At 47.0% G+C, this 23,122-nt stretch overlaps 1 protein-coding gene across 1 annotated transcript in view; it reads left to right on the top strand.

Annotated features, from left to right (window-relative positions):
• Window positions 1-23,122, top strand: part of LOC119174912 (uncharacterized) — a 205,967-nt gene that overhangs the window by 21,344 nt on the left and 161,501 nt on the right. The window contains exon 2 of the mRNA XM_037426041.2: window positions 11,582-13,664. Coding sequence (XP_037281938.1) covers window positions 13,602-13,664 — 63 coding nt within the window. The 5' untranslated portion in view covers window positions 11,582-13,601. The remainder of the gene's footprint in view (window positions 1-11,581; window positions 13,665-23,122) is intronic.

Below are 23,122 nucleotides of genomic sequence, written 5' to 3' on the forward strand. Positions count from 1 at the left end.
TATTATCTGTAGCATATTCAGTGAGATTCGCGAAACACGTTATAATGACGACGGAATTATGTTAATGTGGACGAAGGCCTTCATGTAAGGCTCGTCGAGACGCGCGTTGTGTATACCGCACGCGCGAATGAGCCTCATACCGCTCACCGATATCGCGACCGTATATACAGCTGAAGCTGGGTAATTCCGATCCATAAATCTCCCTCTGTTTCTTTTCATACGAACACCTGCACCTTCGTGCCGTATACCGGTGGGTCCGAACTTTACCAGCTCTCGCTTCGTGACCGCCGAAAGTGATGAATGGCGTTTATATGCATTCGAAAAAAAACAGAAAAAGAAACCGATCGAATCAACGAAGGTGGACACGGTAGTTTCCTGCCTGCGGCAGCATTCGTATGAAAAAAAAAAAAACACAGCTACCTGTCTTTTTCTGTAAACGCGGCCACGCCGCGAACCTGTATGCATTACCCCGTCGGTTTCCGTTCCGATTACGGTCACCTTGATCGCCCGTAATTGCTTTTCGTCGCACGACGCCTAACTGCCCGGCGTGCCCCGCACCACCTGTAACGCCTTTCGAGCCTGTATTCTAATTAGACGCTCTACGGTCACTGAAACGAGCTCGTGGTTGAACTTAGTATGGGAACATTTATGCTGCTGCCAACCGGAACGGGAATGAAAGGAGAACCGAGTCATCGGGTGATACGATCCTAAACGACTCTACTCAGCTTGCACTTCCGGTATGTATGAAGGAAGTAAGAAAAATAAATAAATAAGAGGAAGCAGCTTCCTTCAGCAGGCCTTCGTGAGCGAATTGGTCCTCCGTGAAGCCGTTACATTGTCTTTTTTTTTTTTATTCGTAGCCGTGTCAGTTGAACACGTCGACCTTTGGTACATGGCGTATCGTGAGAAACATTTTCGCTTTCCTCTATAGTTTCTAATCGAGTCGGCACTTGCTCGTGTTCCCCTGTTGCAGGCTTGCCTGCTGAGCGAGAAACCACTAATACCTACCACCGGCTAAACTTATCGCGCGAGCACTAAAGCCCGCCGGAAACTAAAACTTACCGAGCACTGTAACCAATGCCCCGAGCGGAGGTTAAAACACATGCTTCGGTTTTCGGGTGTATTGCGCGACGCCCGCTTTTGCGAGTTCATTCCTTACTCCTTGCGCCGGTAGATGGCGAAACTCACCACTTATGTTTATCTTGGCTTTTTTCACTTCCTCGCATCAAATAAATAAAAAGAAATTCCTGGTTTCAGGAGAAAATTCTACGCTTGGCTAGCCATGTGCAAATAGGATGGGTCTGTATTGAAGAAAAACTCAGAATAATAAAAGGTTAGATGGACGTTGGACCACTCCATGAGGAAAACGCACATTTATTCGCTTGTCCTTTTTCTTCATCAACTCATTATTATTATTATTATTATTATTATTATTATTATTATTATTATTATTATTATTATTATTATTATTATTATTATTATAATTATTATTATTATTATTATTATTATTATTATTATTATTATTATTATTATTATTATTATCGTTGTTGTTGTACTTGTTGTGGCTGTTGAGTTGCGTTTTATGCAGCTACCGTGGCATGGCGATCGAACCTCCCACCTCGTCCTCAGCAGCAGAACAAGATGGGATACACTGCATGAGCCATATCCGCCACGTCAGCCGTTCACACCTTGAGGCTAAGACCGATTAAACAAATTTATTCGGCCGTTTGGCATATTTGCCTAAACGTCAAATGCAGTGCCAGCGAATAGGATTTTCAGCAGTGCTGCTTCTGTAAAAGCAACGAGAAAACTTGCATACTCACTCGTCAAGAGTTGGCCTACAGTTAGTCGTTACGATGTATGACTGCAGCTGCTCAAATACCCCCCCCCCCCCCAATTTTTAGTTTCCTTGCAATGCTGAAAAGAAGAACGCAACAATATTGTGGAATAAAGCGACGTACACATAACCCACCTCACTGCAACCTTTATCGCGAGAAGGCCTAGGTGTGTGCGGTATAAAACAGCCACGAAGTTGCAAGCTTGCCTGTATGCTCGTCTAAACAGAGCCTGCTGCGCGTCTGGTTTAAGCTGCGTAGGGCACGACAATACTGCCTTCCATCGTCGGAAAGCCATTACAGGACAGAGTCCAGAGAGTTCATGAAGAAGCAACAGCTTTTGCGTAACATTGCCACGGTTTCGGGCACTTTTTTCCAAGTGCGGTGCTAAGATAAAGTGGACTTACAAAATTGACAAACTTTTGTGTGCCTTCAAATTCTATCCTCCCAAGCTGTGAAGCGACTGAAAGTGATGTGTCATGGCGCGCAACGGCACCCATTAAACAACCGGTAGACCACACAGTCGCTCTCAAACGTATTTACTCCGAGCTCCATAATAACGCCATCGAGATTATGACTAAAATGCTACTCCCATAGAGTTTCCTATAAGTACTACACTAGAGGGAACTCTGGGGCTAGTGCCTATGAGAGCTGCGACGCATGGCGCTTCAGCGAGCATGGGAATGATGGGTATACATGGATTTGACTGATCTTTGCACTTTCTGCTCTGTGTGGCTTCGTGCGACTTGGAGTTGGTATGTTACGGTACGACAATCAGCGAATGTTCTGCAGATTCACTTCACCACCTTAACCTTTTAGACTTACCAAGACAAATCGGGTCGCGAAGTTCAAAACGGTCTGTTCTTTTATTATAAACAAAACCAAAGCACAGCAATAAACAAAGCCACGTACAAGTGCGTTCGAGACCCCCAAGCACGAAGCATGGGAAAATTCATGTACTACCCATCATTCCCATTGTCGCTGAACGATTGCAGCACCACAGTCTCCTCAAGTTAATTTTAGGAAACTCTACGGCTACACTCATGCACTGTGCGACATCGGCACACGTATGAACAGAACACCGGATGGTCGATATTTCCGCAGTGCTCCACCATGGCGTCTCTCATAATGATAAGTTTGGTACGTTAAACCACTGATAATGTTATGTTTATGGTTGGCCGATAAACTACGCAAGTGTGAGAGGGTTGCGCTTTTGTAGATAGTTGCTAAAGTGAAAGGCTTTGGGCTTTTGGTGAGGGGGAATGCCGAAGGGGGTTAAATGTTCTCGCAACATTGCTAGAACCTGTATCAAACGACTGCTAGAGTGGTCTCACCACAGCATCGAGGAGATAAAAGCATGGATTTATGTCCTATAATGTGTAGGGGCCGAAACCGTGCCCGGGAACCATCCACCGGCGATGAGAGGCAATAAAAGTACTTTTTTCCTGAAATTGCGAAAATTCGTCGCCTAACTTTTTGCCATGTATAAAAATTGTGGTTACCACCATAAGGGTAGCAAGACGCCCCTAAAACGGGCGCTGCAACACTTCTTCAGTATGGTTCGAAAACGCTGCGGATCGGTAGCTGACGCCACTGAAAACGCGAGAGCCAAACATAACGACGCAATACGAGACCTGAAAATTACAATTAATTCTCAGAGTAGGCTAGCAATCTGCTTTTTCCCTCGACAAATGACTCCATGAGCTTAAACGACTGCGTCAAAAGCCCCAAGTCCTCGTTCATCGATAGATTTGAGCATCGCAAGCTGCATAGCTACCGCAATGGCCGCGGGATGTCGCCAGGTGCCTGAGCGCTCACCGACATCACACTGAAAAAAGCCGCACGTTCGAAGAGAGAGAAAGAACACAACTTTATTGGAGTTTCCTACAGTCGATTAGGCTCCCTTCACTCAGGCAGGTCGAGCGTTTATCGTGACGTGGTCCCAACATCAGCCTCGGTGCAATGAAGAAGGGAAAAACTAGCAGAAGTACCGCGTACGAACACGACCGATGAGCGAGGCTCCTTATAAGTGGGACCGCAAACGAGTATGCGCCTGATCTCGTTGTTGGATTTCATGAAGGTGGTAGGGTGGGGAGAGCGTCTGATGCGCTTCGAGGCGGGAACGAACTGAACGAGTGAGTGTGCGACGCGCGCAGCGTAGCTCGCGCCATCTGCCGTCGCGCCTGCACTCATCGGGAGCGCACACCTGTTGTTTTGCTCGGCGCGCTTGTCCGTCGATGGGAGCTTCGACGGTGGAGGAGTTTCGCTCCAGAAGAAAGTGCACTAGGTCACTAAATGTCACGCTGACGAGCGGACGTAGCTCCTTGCCACCTTGTCCTATACCCGCTCACCCTCTGCAGCCCCCCCCCCCCCTACCTATGCATCGTTTTCGGCATTCTCGTTTGTACAACAGCAGAGAGAAAGCGCTTAAAGCATGCGACGAATCTATTATTCCGCTCTTACTTAATATGTTCTCAATTTTTTTTTGCAGCAATACATTTGTGACACAGTAAACTCCTCTAATGATACCATTCGATGATTACCCGGGAAAATGTTGCAGGTTTCTTTAATAGAAGCAGCCACCTAGTAACTCATCCCGTAGTATTCAACGCTTCTTCGTAGGATGCTTTTTTAACGTCTTCGCCACGCACTAACACCACCCTACACGCGATCCTTGCAGAATCACGCACAAGAACGGTGCGAACAGCTTTCACAAGTATACAAGTCGTACCGTTCGAAATCAGTCAAACCTCGTCATCTTCGACATATTCAAAACTTAAAGCGACCCCAATCGTTGAGTCAACCCAGAAATTTGATATCGGACCTCAAACAACACTATACATGGTTACGCAGCGAATGCGGCAGCACCTCCGGCATAAAATAAAAGGGGTCCAAATACCGGCCTTTTTCTTTGCCACAGCTGTTTTAAAATGCTTTCCCTGATGAGTACGACTCTGTACCGACACGGGATTTGGAGATTTATTTATTTATTTATTTATTTATTTATTTATTTTTAATTTATTTTTAGCAAATACCTCGCAGGCTCCACATAAGCATTGTCTAAAGGGGGAGGGGTCTGTTACAAAAGTCAGATCAAAGTACCCTGACATATCGAATGACGGCAAGTACAACAACAAATAGGTCTAAGTACAATGATAGCCATACTATAGACATTAGTTATCAACGAGTGCGATAAACGGCTCGGTGTTGACGCCCATATCTTAACCTATGATTATACGAATTGACAGACTGCATTGACGTTCCTTCTGACACGAATCGCGGCTATATTTCGTACGCCGACTGCTTGCTGGATAAAAATAGGTCTAAGTACGACGCTAGCGATACAAGACGCTAGTTATTAATAAGTGCGGTAAACGTCCGTGTTTACGTCGTACCTGTGGTTGTCCGAATAGACAGGTTGCACCCACGTCCCGTTCGACATGAACTACGGTATTTTTAATATGCAGATATACTTGTAATATTTCGCGTATTTCCACACTCGGGGCAAGATGGAGAGGGAAAGTTGTTGAAGCAGACCTGGACACTGAACTTTCGAAGTCGTTTACGAGTTATCGGCTTGCCCACTTTAACTTTTCAGCTATAGTTTGGGCATTGCAAAGAGAGAGTGACCGGAGGGAAGGGGTAAGGGGTAAGAACGAAATAGAGTACAGGAAATAAGTCAGGTTGCACCCGCAGCTCTCTGAACCCATAGGACGTAGTCCTGACTCAAGACGACAGTTCGCGGTTGTTCACCAACCGTTTCCAGTTTGATCGTGTGCATACCATCTTAGTAGCCAGAGGCCAGATCGCGATCGCCAGCAGCGAGGTGCCCCCCTCCTTTACCCTTCCTCGCAATTATGACGACCGCGTAATTTTCGCGTAACAAATGGTCACAAATGGCCTATTAGTGAGCGACCATTAAACGGCGTTCCGGCCTGCCCGAGCGGCTGACTCGCTATCCCAGCTTGGCGCGGTGCACTCCGAGCGTCACGACGCTGCAGCAACGGTAGAACTTGTCGCGCACCACGCGTGCATGCGGATCACTTACGAAAGCATGCCCATCGGCGCGAGAGGCGAATGCTCTCGTATTCGCCTGTCCCTCCTACGGCACGTGGACGCCAAACGGAAGCGGATACGAGCAGTACACGAGCATGCGTGCCATTTTCGTAGCCGAAAGTCGAATGACCGAGCCCAAAATAGCTGGCCCCTTATTGAAAAACCTTTGAAGCTGAAGGCGGCGTTCGCATACTCATCCGTAGCTGTACGTTTCACATGAAGATTGATTGATTGATATGTGGCGTTTAACCTCACGAAACCACCATATGATTATGAGAGACGCCGTAGTGAAGGGCTCCGGCAATTTTGAACCACCTGGGGTTCTTTAAACGTGCGCCCAAATCTGAACACACGGGCCTACAACATTTCCGCCTCCATCGGAAATGCAGCCGCCACAGCCGGGATTCGATCCCGTGACCTACGGGTCAGCAGACGAGTACCTTAGTCACTAGACACGTTTCACATGGAGCGAAAGCTCTTTTTTTTTTCTCTCACAATTGTGCGTCTGGGCGGCACACACGAGCCACTTCGTTTCGACTCACTGGCAACGGGTCATTCATCGAAGAAATAATTTTTGCGAAAGAGCACCATGCTACTTGGTTCACGCTGATTCTGCAATGGCTTTAACTGCTCTATAACAATAACAACAGAAGGAGGAAAGATAGCACGTGTGCAGACTCACGACTTCCTTGTTACACTATGCTTGACTGTCCATCGATGAAGCTAGCCCTATCTATTCCTTTAGCTTTTGAGCCCCAGTGGCCATGCCAGAGAGGCCGTTTAGAGAGGCCTTTCGGGCAAAAGTCTCCACACGTTGCTGCGCGTCTAATTGACTTATCGTCAAACGTGATAGGAACCATTTTCTTGTCCCACCATTCCGCCGGAGCAGGACAGCAGGATACTGGAGTTGTGTCTAACGATACATCCTTTCAACATTATCTCCCATGCTTGTTTCTCAAATATCTTCATTTGCCACTGCCTTGTATTAGCCGATATCATCTGGCGCCAACAAATTTCCCAATGCCGACCCTTAATCATCGCTCAAAATCCTAATCCGAAACCTAATCCTCGGTGATACCCGACTGATCCAGGGACGTCCATGGCAAGCAGCAGCCTCGAAAGAAGGATCACGTCTCGAAGTGCTATGTCACGCAACGCGTCGTTGTATGCGGATTCGCCGGGAGACTTATCGGTAATGCGTCGAGGCTGAGTCTATAAGCCGCACGATTCGGCTGGCGTCCGGCATCGACATGCCGAGCAATAAAGCGAAGCCGGCTCGGACCGGAATAGCGCGTGAATGCGAAAAGTACGTGGCGGGCCCATTTCCGCGGTCGAGGCACGTGAAAGGGCAGGCGTGCGACCGCAAATTTACGATCGGGGCGTAAAAGCTGATTCCGCATTATCTCCACCGTTTTGTCCGCAAACTCACACCCTCGAAAGGAATTCCAGGCGCTGCCAGTTTCGCCGCTTCCATTACCAGAGCAGCAGCCGAATCTATTCCGCATTTGCCTTGCTGGGGGAGAGCTGGCGTATTCCTCGAGCTGACCCTTCTCAATCTACACGGACACCCAGAAAACCAACCAACCACCCACCGCGAACGTATAGACATGATGTCAGAAAGGGCAGTTACACAGCTGGGTCAGGACAGAATGGTCACAGAAGTGCAAAACGCGCTGGCCACCGCCGGGAAGGAGCTTGATTGCGCGCATAGGTTGGCCGCGCACAAGACGTTGGCGTTTTCTTCTCTTTCACCTCGCAAACCTGTAGGGCCGAGCTTGAATTGACCCGCCGCGCAGCAGCCGGCTGCGTCCGGTTTGGATGACAGACGAGCGCACGCGAGTTTTTGATACCGTTTGACGCTGTTGTAAGAAGCTTTCCTTTTTCTGTTTCTTTCTTTTTGAAACTGGGCCGACCGAAGCGATTAAAAAAATGCGCTATTACGGGTGTAGATGACGATTGCCACCACACCTAGAGCCCGCACCCCTTTTAACACACTCGTACCTTGTTACTGCACGCGGAAAAAAAAGCGGTAGATTCCGGTATACGGGTGAGAAGTGGGTGGTTTCCAGAAGTGTCGGAGAGGCCCCAAGCGAGGCGGAAACACTATACGACCAAGCACCTGACGCCGTGCATATGCATACTCAACGCAAATGAACAAGCACACTTTTTGAGTTTCTCAAAGCACGAAACATACGTTATCTTCAAGGCCCAAGAGGTGGGTGGTAACTTGTTTGTCACTAGAACACCTCGGTTCTTTGTCGTTCTTTCTTGCTTGGTCGAAGTCATTATATACGTACTCGTGCAAGTTCGAATGACGAGGAGAGACATGTTTACCCCCCTTATTCGAGGAAAATGCATTCGTGTACCGCACTGTATAGCGACAAGGCCAAGGGGACGTGAGTGCAAGCAGAGAGTCGGCCGTTATCGATCCTCGGTTCACGTTCTTTATGGCTCGAAGCGCGCCATGCACTTCGTGCGGAGGCGCGGGACGTGTTAGGAAACATGCAGGCAGCCCACATTTATTTATTCTTCATCCAGACCGTTGCTCCGGCAAGTGGACCCGTGGATTGGATTGGATTGGATAAACTTTTATTTGGTCCTCCAAAACACAGATCACTGTGTTGCGGGCAGCTCCCACGTGGGGACTGAGATGCCAAGCTCCTCAGCCGCCTCGCGGGCTTGGTGGACAGCCCAGAGCATGGTGCGCAAGTTATTATTAGGTGGGATGTCCTTACTGCAGCTTTCATAACTGACGATAGTAGGGCTACCGCTGTTATCAAGATTCTTCATCAGGGCATCCTGCTGGGCAACTAATGGTAATAATTTAACATTCAGAAATGCTTCTGAGGAAAGATTCTGCAAGATATTTAAAGCGAATCAATGAATGTTTGCATTTCTTGCTGAGAGGAGGGTTGGTTAGTTGATGTGTGTTCCGTGAAGACATGGGCGTTGGATGCCTACCTGCATATGGTATTGTGACGTAAATGCATGAGTCTGAGACAAAAAAGGGCTGTAGAGCACTGTGGATCCAAATGGCCAGAAAGAATAAGCTTTGCTTCGTCAGGGTTGTCTCCTATAATTGTAACTGTCATTAACATCTTTAGTCGTCATCCCCGTCACGACAGGCGATGCTGTTGATGCATTGTCGTCTATGGTAACAACTGCGGCGGTGACCGTAGCCGTCGAGACGCTTATCGTTCTATTGCAGTGTACAATTGAGCATCTTTAAGAAACATAATCGTCACAAACGCACGCAAAGACTAGAATCATCGCATCGCGGAACGACTATTGCGCGGTGAGTGTGCTCATGGAATCACATGCGACAAATTGCACATCGTTTCACCCTATTACCCCCATGCACACCCTTCAAGCTTATCGCTCGATGTGGCGGCGTTGTTGCGTCGTACAATGGAGAGTAATGGCCACACAACGTCGTCTACACTGTTTTAAGAGCAAACTGCAATTTTGGACTATATACGACATTAACCTTTCCGTAAATACGTATAGCATTCCCGAAGTGTTGGACTGCATATAGTGTCATTAAAGAACTGAGGACGCACAATGAAGACGTAAAGAGCAATTTCAGTAATGATCTTTGTCGAAAAAAGAATGAGAGCCTCACTAAAGACAAAACTTGTATTCAAGTCACGAACCCAAAGAAATAAACAGAGATAAAAATAAAGTGCAACGTTGCGTCTTTCAACAAGAAGCAGTGGCAGCAAACTGCCAGCGAAGGTACCAAAAGTAGAAAGTTGCCAAGAGTAAATGTCCGTAAATGAGACATTTGGCTTCATCATTTTCATGTGCCTTGGCTTGTGTCCTCACTCCACAATGCTCGTACGCGCATCGTTTTGCAGCTCTTAGCCGCAGTTATAATGGAAAAGTGGCAAATAGCCGCAGGCACCCCGGCTAACTCTGTCATCGCTTCGAAGGCGGGATTGTTGTGCGTATAGGTCTCTGTATGGCGACGCTGGCGTTTCTAAGTCAGCGACCGACCACACGGTGTCATGAGAAACCCACTCTTGACCTCACCCAAGTCACCACTGGGACGTCGCAACAGCAATATGCGAGGAAGTGCGCCTGCTATTACTGAAATGTCAAGAGTGGTACGCATACGTCATCTTCCGTGAGCGTCAACGGAAAGATATAAGCGGTTTCCATGCACTATATACGCTGCACAATGTTTCTGTGCTCTTTCTGTAAGTGCGAGGCAACTTTGACATCTTTGAGCTTTCGGTCTCCCCGACTACTGAGCTCACTGCTGTAGCGTACAAGACGGAAGCGGTGAGACTGCGTCATATAGCAAACAACGAAGTTCATTTTACGATACGGAGTACATTTGTTGAGGAGCACGCAAGTTCCCCTGTGCTGGAGACGACAATACATGTATCTCACTGGCGTCGTCACACCTTTTCCACCCGTGCGTTCTCTCACACGCAGTCAATGAGTGCCCCGTTAAAAGACAAGCAATTTAAGATGGCAGTAAATTACATATTGGAAACAAAAGAAGACAATATGTGGGCATACAGAGAGGTTCACTTGATAACCACCCTGACATAATCAAGTAAACAATAAAAGGAGCTTTTGCCCACTGGTGTGCCTCCGCAGGTTTGTATGCGCGTTTTTCTCTAAAACTTTGCAGCCCAGTGGATGTTAAAGCTGATGCTGTCAGTGAGGAACATAAAAATCAAAGCTGCGTCCACATCGTTTACTTTTACACGAGCAGACGCTGCCCATGTATGATGGCAGCGTTCAAGCTTTTATAGTTGTTCAATCATGTTCCTGTAGACTAGAAGATTTACATATATGTGAGCAAATGAAAGCTCGGCGAAAGGCCCGATGCATGCCTGCGAAAAAAAATTGTCGAGGTGACATCAAAAACCGAAATCAGCTGAGAGCTTGCGAACAATTAATAACAAAACGCCACGAACAGGAGTGTACATAAGAATCTCAATGGATAAATCACATGGTCTTTCACGTTGTTGTGAAAACGAAGTGTAGAACTTTAAAAACACTACTAGCCGTACGTTTCTCGATTTGAGCTATCTTTCCTCGCCAAAATATGCAAGCTACTGAAAATAAACTACTCACACCCTCTGACAGGTGCTTGTTCTGTAAGCAAGCATGTCGAAAGAAGATGTTAGCTGTGACGTTACTATTGCCGGTCGGTCACGAGGGGGTCTTCAACCGCTGCTTTCTATCTTTATGTTTGTGTATCATCAGTTCCTTTCATAATCGATCTGGGGTCATAATTCTTAGTGGCATGGTGTAGAAAAGACATTCCAGCATTACGACAGTTCAGTGCAAAGTTAGAACGTGAAATTTCAGCTGTCCTAGAAAGCCACCAGAACGTTAAGCGTCTCTATATACGATGTTCGGTACATATACATATATGTGTCATTTCTTCTATGTCGCCCGACAGGTAATTTATAAGCACTGCACCTTTAGTTTTCTGCCGCATACTTGAGCCTATGTAACGCTGCACAGCATTATTGGTCAAGCGAATCTTCCATCCAGACCCGCATAATCTGAGGAGTAGACGAATATACAGAAACGACTAGCGATTCAGCACCCTGCCCTCCCCCTCCTGTCTCAGTGGTTATACACGCAACCCCTTGTCGTGACACCCTCTAACGTTCTTTCCACTCATATGTTGTTTTTTCTTACTCGTCTCTTCCCGTGCGCCACAGGAGGACGAGCTGCGCGCGGCCGGTGGAACACGCAGTCGTAGCAGGGAGCCGATCGTGCCGCAGAACACGAAGCGGGGAAGGAGGTGGCGGACCGGGAGGCGGAGGAGCCGAGCGCCCGCAGCACAAGAAGCAACAACACCAATGGCTGCTGCAGTAGTAGAGTAACAGCAGCAGTGGCCGGGCAGTCCACGAGACGCGCCGCCGAGCCCTAGAGGCAGGCAGCATTCCTCGCACCCAACAGCAGCAGCAGCAGCACCACCGGACACCCTTCACCCGACTCTGCCGACCCAGCCGGAGGACCCCACCCGTCTTCCGCACGCGCGAAAGCCCGGATAGCAGCGGAGGAAGAAGAAGAAGCAAAGGCATCGAGGAGGCGCGGAAAGCCTCTGGTGCACGGACCGACCAGCCCTGGTCCGGCTGCCGGTTCAGAGTCTCCGAGTGCCTGTGCCAGAGGTGGCCGGTGCGCACATTTGGATTGCCTTCTCGGCGTAGTCACCATCTCTATTGGAGCTGCCGAGAAGGTGGCGCGGCTCTCTCTCGTCCACAAAACAGGAGCACTCACGTGCGGGCCAGTCGTGAGTGATGTAGGCAAGACGGAGTGCGGAAACTGTTTAGGGTCAGCGAAGCCAGCTGCAACCGCACGTCACCTAGACGTGTGGATGAAGAGAAGACAACTGGGTGGAGACGCCGACTCGCAAGGCAGTGAATGGTGTTCATCGTGACCTTGAAGCATATTTCTTGCTCAGACGGGGCGACTGGGTGTGTTCTAGAAAGTGTTCGTGGTGCTGGACGACTGGTTCTTAACTAGCTGGCCCCGTTTGTTCGTGATTGAAGTGTTGTGCCACTGTGTGAAGTCACGTGACACTTAATCAATTGTGTGACAACACCTGAGAAACCGAGAGCCCCAAGACAGATTTATATGTTAAACTGCCACTAATTCACGCCACATCAGTCGCAACCTGTGGATAACTTGTCAGGATGAAACTGTGCGACTGCATTTGCCACTCGCAAGTTGTGGACTTCCCATGCGCGGACATTAAAAAGTTAGTGAATTTCTTTTCAGCCATCGACGACGCGCTCCACGTCATTAGACAGTGAATCAGTCGTGCGTAGTACGCGTCGTTCATCTGGTTTTAAAAGCCAACCAAGCGTGAAAACCTGCGAGAGGCGAGTCTGTAGCAACATGCTCTCGCGTTAGAGCTCGTTAGAATTACTGCGTGCTTTAAGAAAGAAAACAAGTGACCTTTTCAAAAGCACGGTCTACTGCCGGTTTCCTTGACTGTCTTGTTGAGAGACAGTCCCTAACAAGTTCTACGGCCCTCACCAAAGCACTGGATCAAACTCAGCAAACTGCCAACGACGAGCTGTCTTGCTTCCAATAGCACTAGTGAGCGAAATCATACCGAAAAAGTAGAGCCTTAACCAGACAGACGATTCCGTCAGACCTCGTATGAACCATAAGCTTGTATGCAAGTTTTGTAAAATAGGGTGAGGTAAGGCCATCGTAACTAGTTTTGGGATCCTGTCAGCTATAAAAAAAAAAAGACGAGCTGTCCAGACGGAAGCGCAAGCACAGGCTCGTCAAGCAAGCAGCATCTGTAGAAACCTTGTCCCGAGTTCCGTGTATCCTAGCAGACAGCAACAGATCGAACTCTAATTACGGACACCATCCTCACCGGGATCAGTATTTCGACGGCTACGCGATTTCGCATACACTGCCAGGTCGCAGACGCCAAAGAAGCCCCGATTCGATCGAAGACGGTGACGCCGAGAGAAGCACTGAGGGGAAACAGAAACCGAAAGCGCAGGTCTAAGGGAGAGAGGAGAAACAGGGCCGTCGAGCGCGAACACCGTCAGCGGCGTGACCGCGTCAAGAGCCGCGCATCTTCCCCGGGAACTGCCTTCCCTTGTCTCCGTGGTGTGCCCGGAGAGCGCGCGTGTTGACGACGACGACCACGAGTGAGCGACGAGCGCCTATGGATACCGACGACAGCGGCTGAGCCCGCGAGCTACGCACGTCATGGCGACCGCCAAGGAACCGCCTAAGATGGATGACTTGCTCCAGAAACTGCGCCGCAGCATCGTAAGTTGCTTCCGTATTCCAAGGCCTTTTGTCTTGTCTCCTTCCCTTTCACAACCTTCCGTTTTCCCTCTCTCTCTTTAGTTTTGTGTGAGTGTGATCACATGGCTGGCGTGATGGTTTCGTTGTTGGTGCTTTAGTTTTTATATATAGTTACTATTAATACCAGAGTGAATATATAGCCCCCGGAATACGGCGGGATCATTTTCCTAGTGATCACCGACGTCTTTCTCTGCATTTTTTTCGCATTGTCACCGATGAAGCGTTGTATAGGACGATGTGAAATGCATAAAGTTTTGACAGATTGAACTGTGAGCTGTAGTGTCAACATGGTCACGGTGGAGATGCGATTCTTTTTCAGCAAAACGAGTTACTTTGGGCTCTTACACACGATCGGGTTATCCTGATGGCTGTCATACAAACATCCCACGCCGCTTACATGCTTTCATAGATGATCATACATATGCTCGTTTCATATACGAAACCACATCTGCGTGATACAAGTAAAGAACCATACTTCAAATACAGTGTTTTTCAATACTTTCAGCAAGCGTTCAAAACCTGGCGTGCTTGGAATAACGTTAAAGACTTGAACGTTGCTACTTTTTTTTTTATTTACTTTAGACTCATCAAAGGACAACTTTTTCAACTATAAAAAAAGGGTTATAGCATTACAGGTTACGAATATTGAAAGCGTTAGATTCTTACCATAACTGCAATCACCAAACCAGCTTGTCCGGTGTTCTGCATAACAGAAATGCGAAGTTGAGAATAAGAGTAAATGATCGTTCCATAACTGAAGAACCTTTGGTGAGTTGTAAACGGACAATAAAGGCCACTGCTAAGTCGACATGGATTATCGAAATAGCGTTCCAGACATCACAGTGCTTGTTCCGTAAATTCTTGGTTTAATAGTGGTCCACATATATGCCTATTCAAATCGTAGATCTCTAAGAACCCAATGGGGTTGTTTAATAATAATAATAATAATAATAATAATAATAATAATAATAATAATAATAATAATAATAATAATAATAATAATAATAAATTTACGTAGCTTAGTGAGGAAACGAGGAGGTCGAAATCTCCTTACCATCGACTTTACTCACACAAATGTGTTTAGGAAGCACGAAGACGATGTCTTGGAAGTCTTGGACGACGGCACGATGCCACGAACAGCGTGGCTCCTGTGTAAAACCACAGCGCAATAAGGAACCACTCGACCTTAACATTTCTTTAAGTTTTGCCGATATTGACCCACTCATGTGGTGCCAGCTACTCCTTAGAACACTCCAATAAAAAGTGAATCTGGTATACATTGATAAACTATCGTGCAATATCTCTATAAGAAAAACTTGAGAATACCATGCCTTGAGGTTAAATCATACGATAGAAAAGAACTCGTAAGCATGAAGTCCAGTCACTCAACACCACTATAGTTAAGTTCACAAAGCGCCTTAACAGCTAAGCAACAACAAAAAAAAAAAAGTATACATTAGTATCACGTACGTTAAATTCCAGAACATAAAGCGCCACCCACTAAACGGGGTTAGGCTCCCGTTTTTCTCGTACAACAACCCTCCAAGATTCAATGAACTAAGTGGGAAGTTGTGAGACTGGGGCAATATTATTTCTGGATGGGTTAACATGGCCTATAGAGCAACGAATATTTTAAACAGCAGCAGTGACCTTCGAGCCACTGTGAAGAAACTCAAAGAATCTTTTATGGTAATGTAAACTTTTGAATTTCTTTTTTTTTGTCTTGTGCATTTTGGTGCTAAGACAAATACGAACATTTGAAAAGGAAACGTCGAGTGATTTATTTGTGCTTGTAGGCTTTTGAGGCACACATCATACATTGCTGATAAAAAAAAAGTGGCTCTTCCTATTTTTTTTATCAGCGTTTTTAGATTGCACTCTTTGAATAAAATATAGAATGCAATATTATTTTGACAGCCTCGAGTGCCTTCGAATGTTTTCAGTCAATGCCTTCTTTGTCTTTTTTGTATTTGGAACCAATGACGGCATGATACTGCCGCGCATGCTCTTGGTCCACGTCAAAACCACGTGACAACACCACGGTCTCAGACTGTTCATATAAAGACCGCCTTACATAGCTTCTTGACTAATATTGTTCAGCTTGATTAAAATCAATGCTATATGTACGAAACTGCTTAAAGGCGTTCCTGTGTGGCTGTTGCGCATGCGTGAGTGAGTGAGTGAGTGAACGAGAAAGCGTCAACACACACACACACACACACACACACACACACACACACACACACACACACACACACGCACACACACACACACACGCACACACACACACACACACACACACACACACACACACACACACACACACACACACACACACACACACACACACACACACACACACACACACACACACACACACACACACACGAGTAAGTAAGCCCCGTCTGCACGAGAGATTACTAGGGTCGTCTTTCTCCATGCTGTGTTTATTTTCATCTCAGGAAAATCGTAACAATATGTACTTGCCCATCGTTATATATCATACATTTTGTCGTTGTTCCGTTGCACTACCAATGTTTCAAACTACGCGCATGCATACGCACACAAGCGCCTATTTACACGCCGATTTGTTTACGCCTGGCCTTCCCGTAAACATCGTCCCTCCCATGCCGATGTAATGACGACTCGGGCGACAAGCTAAATAATGATGATGGCGAAACCGGCGAACGACCGCGATGGCCAAACAAAAACAAAAGCCACGGGAAACGTGAACCAGTGCACTGCTTCACGTTCACAACCCCGATGGAGAAATGCGCAATAGAAAAAAGCCTGAACGACAACAAACAACAACAACAACAACAACAACAACAACAACAACAACAACAACAACAACAACAACAACAACAACAACAACAACAACAACAACAACAACAACAACAGTAGCTGCAACAACGCCAACAACAACCGTAGCGGCAGCAGCAACATCAGCAACGTCCACAACAACAAGTCTGCTGCGCATGCCGGCACAAACATGAGCTCCAGGCCCCTCTCCCTCCAGGATCCTTCCTTATTCGCTCTGGTCCGGTCCTCCTCAGCGACTGCACGCCGTCGACCTCACCCCCTTCCGAAAAAAATAAATACGGTGACCTGTTCGGCCACGCGGAGAGCAGGCAGGCGAACGAGCCTTTGCTGGCTTCGCCTCTCACTGCTATTAATTCTTTGTTTTCCATGCTCCTCATCGTCGCGAGGGCAGTAGCGGCCCCAGCATCGCGAGCAAAATGCAGCAGCAACCAAAACAACGCCGGAATAGCCCTTAGTAAAGAGGAGGAATGTTTCTGGCCGCGTCTAATGACAGACATAAACGCACACCGCCAAAACTGCTGACTGGCGTCGTTCTATAGCACCAGCGACTCCTATAGACCATTCCCCTCTCTTTCCTCCGTACCCCTCCCCACACGAACACCTCCCCTACCCTCCCCGTTTCACCGGACCTTTCTTCAGGCCCTGGAGGCCCAACCGCACGCGACAAACAACCAATTTGGTCGTGACGTCAGGCGGTCGCGCGCAACACGAAATTCCTTTCTCCCTTGAACCAGCGCAATGGGCGTCCATAATAAAGCATAAAGAATGAGCACTTTTGTGTGTCTGGCTTTAGATTACCTTTTCTTGGAATGAAAATAACAAATAATTAGAACTGGAGACTGCAAGCGGGGCCTTCTGGTAAAGTTCACTTGTGCATATGAACGATCTCATGCCATGGCACCCGGATATACGAGCACTTGCTATGTAATAGAGTGAATCAAAGCCCGTATAGACCTAATCCACGTTTGTAAACACGGTAGGCAACGAGTGACGTCACGGCGCACTGGCTGTTCCCAGTCGTACCAGCTAAAAGCGCGCCACCACACTCTATGATCACGTGAAAAACTAGCACAGCAGGCGCGCAAGCTGCCTTCGAGAACAGCGCGTCGGGACGCCCCTCGCATGTTCAAAACAGGTGAAGTTGCAGTGGTTGTATAGGGGTTCTGAAATGAACATATATATGAGCTATGTTGACGAGTAGCTCTAGCTTTGAGAACATCATCAAAACATACAAGGCATCTTAACGGTGGAAATGAAGCTCATTTTGAGAAATGCAAAATTACTGTTGCTGCAGCCTACGTCACACGTGCACATTTTAATTTGTACTAATGCAAGGACAGACCCAGTTCAGCAAGAGGCTCTAAGGGTACAATATGCAAAGTCGCGGTGTAAAATTACAGAGCCACGAATCATTGCCTCGCACGTAACAAATGTGCCGGAGAAGTTGTTCATGCAAACGAAAAGGGGCGATCTCGGCAACACTTTCACCCGCAATACGCTTGCGATAATACTTCAACAACATGCTGCGCAATACGGTTACGTACCTGTAAGGTCCGCGGCTAAATTCGTTCGCTCATGCCGACGCCACAATATGCGCACTTGTACTTGTACAATATGCACTTGTACAATATGCGCACGGAGGATAGACAGACTGGGAAAGTTTCCCGAGTGATGTTTTTCAGCGAATTCACACCAACGCGAAAATCTTGTGAAGCGCACCACAGCCAGAACAGCCCTGCCCGATACGCTTGTGTCAGGTGCATCATCGCAGCCGAATACGACCAGAAAAAGAATAGTGTGAGCCATCCTTTCGTTTGTGCTACTTTAATGAACCGTACCCACGCAGAAAGAAACACATGCTCGGTTGATGGATCGATGACCGAGTGACACCTTTAGTTTACGCGAGTATAAAGATATCGTTTTGACGTGTCGAAGACTTTTGCAGTTATATCAACTATGGCGACCATGAAAAAGGCTTCACATATGGCAACGCTTTCCATAACGTTAAAGTGCTTTGAAGTATATGTGCTCGATATGCCTCAATGGCTTATTATAAAAAAACGTAATTCCACAGCTTATTCAAACGCCTGAGAGATGATAATCGTTTTTTACGGATAAGCCGCTCCAAAACATGACCGATGATGCGGCGTCGAAGGCAAGTTCTCGCGTTTCACAGCTGCGGCTGATCTGTGACGGCTTTCGTCAACAAAAGACTTGAAAAAAGGAAGGCATGCTTAGTGATGGTTGGTTTGAAGGCGTTAAACACGGAAGCAGTTAGGTCTAGGGTGCAGGTGAGATGAACAGCTAGAAGTTTACCAATCAATCAATCAATCAATCAATCAATCAATCAATCAATCAATCAATCAATCAATCAATCAATTAATCGATCAATCAATCTTACAATCAATCTTTTGAATGATGCCGCAGCACAAATCACAACCGCGTCGGATAAAAAGACAGCGTCCTATCAAGCGCAACTGCGCAAACACATTGCATTAGCACAGGACGGTCAACAAAATGATTTGTGTGTATATAGGTCAAAAAGGCGGGCTTAATGAAATTAGAAAAGGAAATAGAAGAAACGGGAATGATCGCGTTAGAGATGCAGCTTGGTCAGATTAGACATGCTAGCCCCTTCTTGGCTAGGTCGTATCCAATTCAGTTTCATCTGTTTGCTTGCTTTATTTTTGTTATTGGAGGGTAAAGTACCTTGGAATGGGAATTGAGCGTGAGTCCACCACGCTGGGTTCACTTTAAAACATATAAACTGTGGGTGAGGCCACTTTAAGATGCAAATCTGGACAGTGTTCCAGAACGACGCTGGCGTAAATAAACGAAAGAAAACGGGCTTTCGGAAGGAACGTCATTCATTAGCGTGCGTCGAGATTCGAAAATAATATCCACTTCAGTGGAGGATTAATTTGTGCAGAGAGACGTGTTCAAGGCGGATCACGACTTGAACGCAGTATAGGCTCGCTCGCACACTTGCAATTCACTGTCGATCTCTTCAGTACCAGTAAGTAATGCCACGGGTTGTCATGACCAGCTGAAAGGAGTCAGGTTTAGGTCAAAGCTTTTAGATAAGACGCTTCTTGCCGTATGGCAGTACCCACAATCAGTAAGTATTCCTGTTCCTGCTTCGGGATCTCTCGCCACGGAACTTGTCGACCAGCCGACTATAAATACGAACGAGCTTTCGCCGGAGTTGCATGCTCGTGTCTACGTGATCGATGCAAAGCAGGCACCGGTGGAGTCGATTATGCGAGTTCGACATATGTTCTGCGTGGCCCGAGGCCTAAGCGCTTCGACATCGAAGTCTTTGCAGGCCTCGCTTGCGATGTTATTGCACGGCTTTCTTTAGCAGCTGAGCGAAGAAAGCAAATAGCTTTAGAACAGAAAGTAAAGCAGTAGAGAAAGTGAGAGAAATATCAGAGGAATGATTAACGACCTGGTCTATCCGCGGCTTTATTGCGTCCCGCCGAGAGAACGTGTATTCATCGGTGAGATACTGAAAGGCGACGCAGTGCCGCCTTTTCGGATACTGACAAAGAGCACCTAAAGGGCTGTTCGGCACTGCGTGCGCCTCGGTGCTTATCCCTAAGTCCTTGCAATGCAGCCGACGTCGATACGATCGAATGCACCAGTCTTACCCCCTTCTGAGAGTGCATGGGATACTCTCATTGCGCTCACGTCTCGCTGTTAATGCTTCGCGGTCAATGTAGAGCTAATACACATGCAGGCTTTCCAAGAGGAACATTGCGAAAGAAGACAAAGAACGACGTTTATTGACCGCTGCACTGTAGCAAACATTGAACTATGCCGGGTCATTACGAAAGTCCTTGTAAAGTTGACTGTCTAGCTTTTGCTTGAATTTGGAAGACTGTCTGTTTAGATACAGCTTATCGTAAAAGCTTTGCAAGATTTGTTTTTCTCACAGATTACAATAACCTTTGGTGTAGCGTTAACTTCTGATTACAGTTTTCTGACCCGTGGTGCTTGGATTATAGAGACATCGAGCTTCTTTTATATATCTGCGACAGTGCCCAAAGCTTTTATAGCTCCATACGCTTTCAGTGTAACACAGATGACAGTATATCTGCTCTAAGGCGTTGAACATGAACCTTCGCTATAGGGGAACGTTTTGTAACTATATACTAAATAGAACTTTTTTTCGCTTAGTTCTTGTGAGATTTTCGAAAAAATATTACGGTATATCTCCATGCATAGGACAGACAGGATAACAGGAATATCCTTGGAGTTTCAAGTATGCGTCTCTCTTCCACTCTATGATTTCTTTTTTTTTTTGGATTATGCTTCGGCTATCCACAACATCGTGAGGCATTCAATTCAATGCTCTGATTTTCCGAATATATTCTACTTTGTTCGTTTATGGGGACCGTAGGTAAAGCCACGTTTTACGTGTTCAATCTTTATTTCTTCTAGAGCCAAACCAGCTGCCTCTGAGCAAAATAGTTCGAAGTACACCTGACTTCTTGTTTCTTGAGCGATACTTAAAATCGTCTGTAGTGACAAGACGATGTTGACTCACGTCGAACAGAATCGCCGTGTCATCGTGTCTGCCGGAACTCGTCTCGAAAGATCGTCGCAATACAAATAATACGGTGTACGCGTAATTCCACCCTATGTTTTGTCACGCGCTAAATAAGCAATGTTTGCAACCTTATATAGATATTCTCTCCCTCTGCGAAACAGAGACATCGGCGATCGGACGTGACAGCTTAATAAATGTCACGCGCATGCCATCGCGAAGAATACATGCATCACCCTCGACAGTCGTTTCAAAAGCAGTACGCTCTATATAACACAGTCATTGCGGTTCGTCCCGTCATCGCATTGACTCGGTCTGAATCGATCGAGGCGTCAACAGTGACTCCAGTGACTCTTCGGGGCTCGTAAATAGGACAGCGAGGCGTCTCAGGTCCGAGGCGCGACAGGTGGCAGTGCCATCGCAGTCGTTTACGCGCGCCCAGTCAAGGAGATCCCCTACTATTAAACCCGGCATCTGGTATTACAGCACAAACGACCCGTAGGGACGTCTCCAGGACGTCTGTCCGAGACGTCTTTGCTGCGCACGTGCTATAGTTTCTTCCGGACGCCTTCTGGGAATGTGTGTCGGCTCTGCAGCGGGCACTTCAGACGTCGTTGCGCGTGCTCGGAGAAACACGACGAGTATTCAGTGAGCGAGATGTGTTTAACGGTAGGAACGCGCGACGATGCGTATACACGATATGGCGTACATGCGCGCCCATGCGTGACAGCGCGCCATGGCATATACGCACTCGGCACAATAGCAGCGGCACCGTCGCGAAATAACGTTATATACAAGCCGCGTGTAAGACGGCAAACGGGGAGACGCGTCATTAAAGTGCGGCCCATGCTCGGAGATAAAAAAAAAAACATGTTTTGCTAAGCGATGACACGCAAATCGGGAAGCGATGAAACGTGGAAAAAAAGTACGGTCCCTGTATGCTTGACCGCCCTTCTCCATTTCTTTTTGACATTTTTTTTTAGGGGGGGGGGGGTATCTTCTTTAGAACTATCTGAGAACCGGGTTACCCCCCGAAAAAATGGAACGAGAATCCGCATACTTTGGAAGCATAAACCGGTGATCTCTGGAAGAACAAAGAAAAGCCGGGATGCACATTGTATACACCTATTACGAGTGACGTGGTTTCAGATGTTCTGCCCGACTTGCTTATATAGTTTTGGGCTTTCTTTTTTTACGCTGTTTATTTTCTCGAGCACTTACGCAGACAAAAAAATATAGTTAAGAAAGGAATGCCGGTTTCTGGAGTTACGGGAACAATGGCCACATTGAAAGAGACTCTAGGCTCAGAACTTCCACTGTAGCCGCTGCGCATTCGGCTGCACGCAAGTGGAAACTGGAGCGCTGACACCGATTTCGACCGAATTTACACCGATCGCGCAAGCGTATATAGAGTATAAAACGAGCGACGATGTTGCCAGTATATGGAAGCTATACACAGGAGACAACGCAAGCACTGTAGCAATAGCTGCAATTTCGTACATTCTGCAGTATACTCTTCGGTATACTGCCGTAGTTCGAAGTGCCCTGCGTACGTTATCCCACTTTTTTTCATTCTCGTGCATATTACACGAAGTTTAAAAACCCACAAGTTGGCTCAGGGTGGGCTCCACTGATAAGGCGAATTTCCGCTCTGCTTGTGCGCGGTGCTCTTAACCTGGCAGGTATAGCTACGTAGGTCGCAAGGACTGTTACAGGCTGGATTGTCTATTTGGAGGCCATGTTCTCACACAAAGCGAGAATACTGCTTTCTCGGAAATTTTGTGCTCCTAAAACTTTCGGGGACGGGGTATAGATTCCGCCATACCGTACTGAGCGCTGTTTGCAAGGTTCAAGGTAACGCTAGGTTTGATAAAATTGCACCAATTTCGAACAAGCAAGATAAACAGAACGAGACGAATGTTCGAAAAGACGAAAAATGTTCAGGAGTTGTCATTAAAGCGACCGGCGTTTCGACAAGGGGCCCGTATTGTCAAGATTGTGTGTAAAATACATATATTTGCTGATTACTATTTTACAGGTACGACCC

The sequence above is a fragment of the Rhipicephalus microplus genome, chromosome 5 (assembly GCF_043290135.1).
Source record: "Rhipicephalus microplus isolate Deutch F79 chromosome 5, USDA_Rmic, whole genome shotgun sequence".
Taxonomy (NCBI): Eukaryota; Metazoa; Arthropoda; class Arachnida; order Ixodida; family Ixodidae; genus Rhipicephalus; species Rhipicephalus microplus.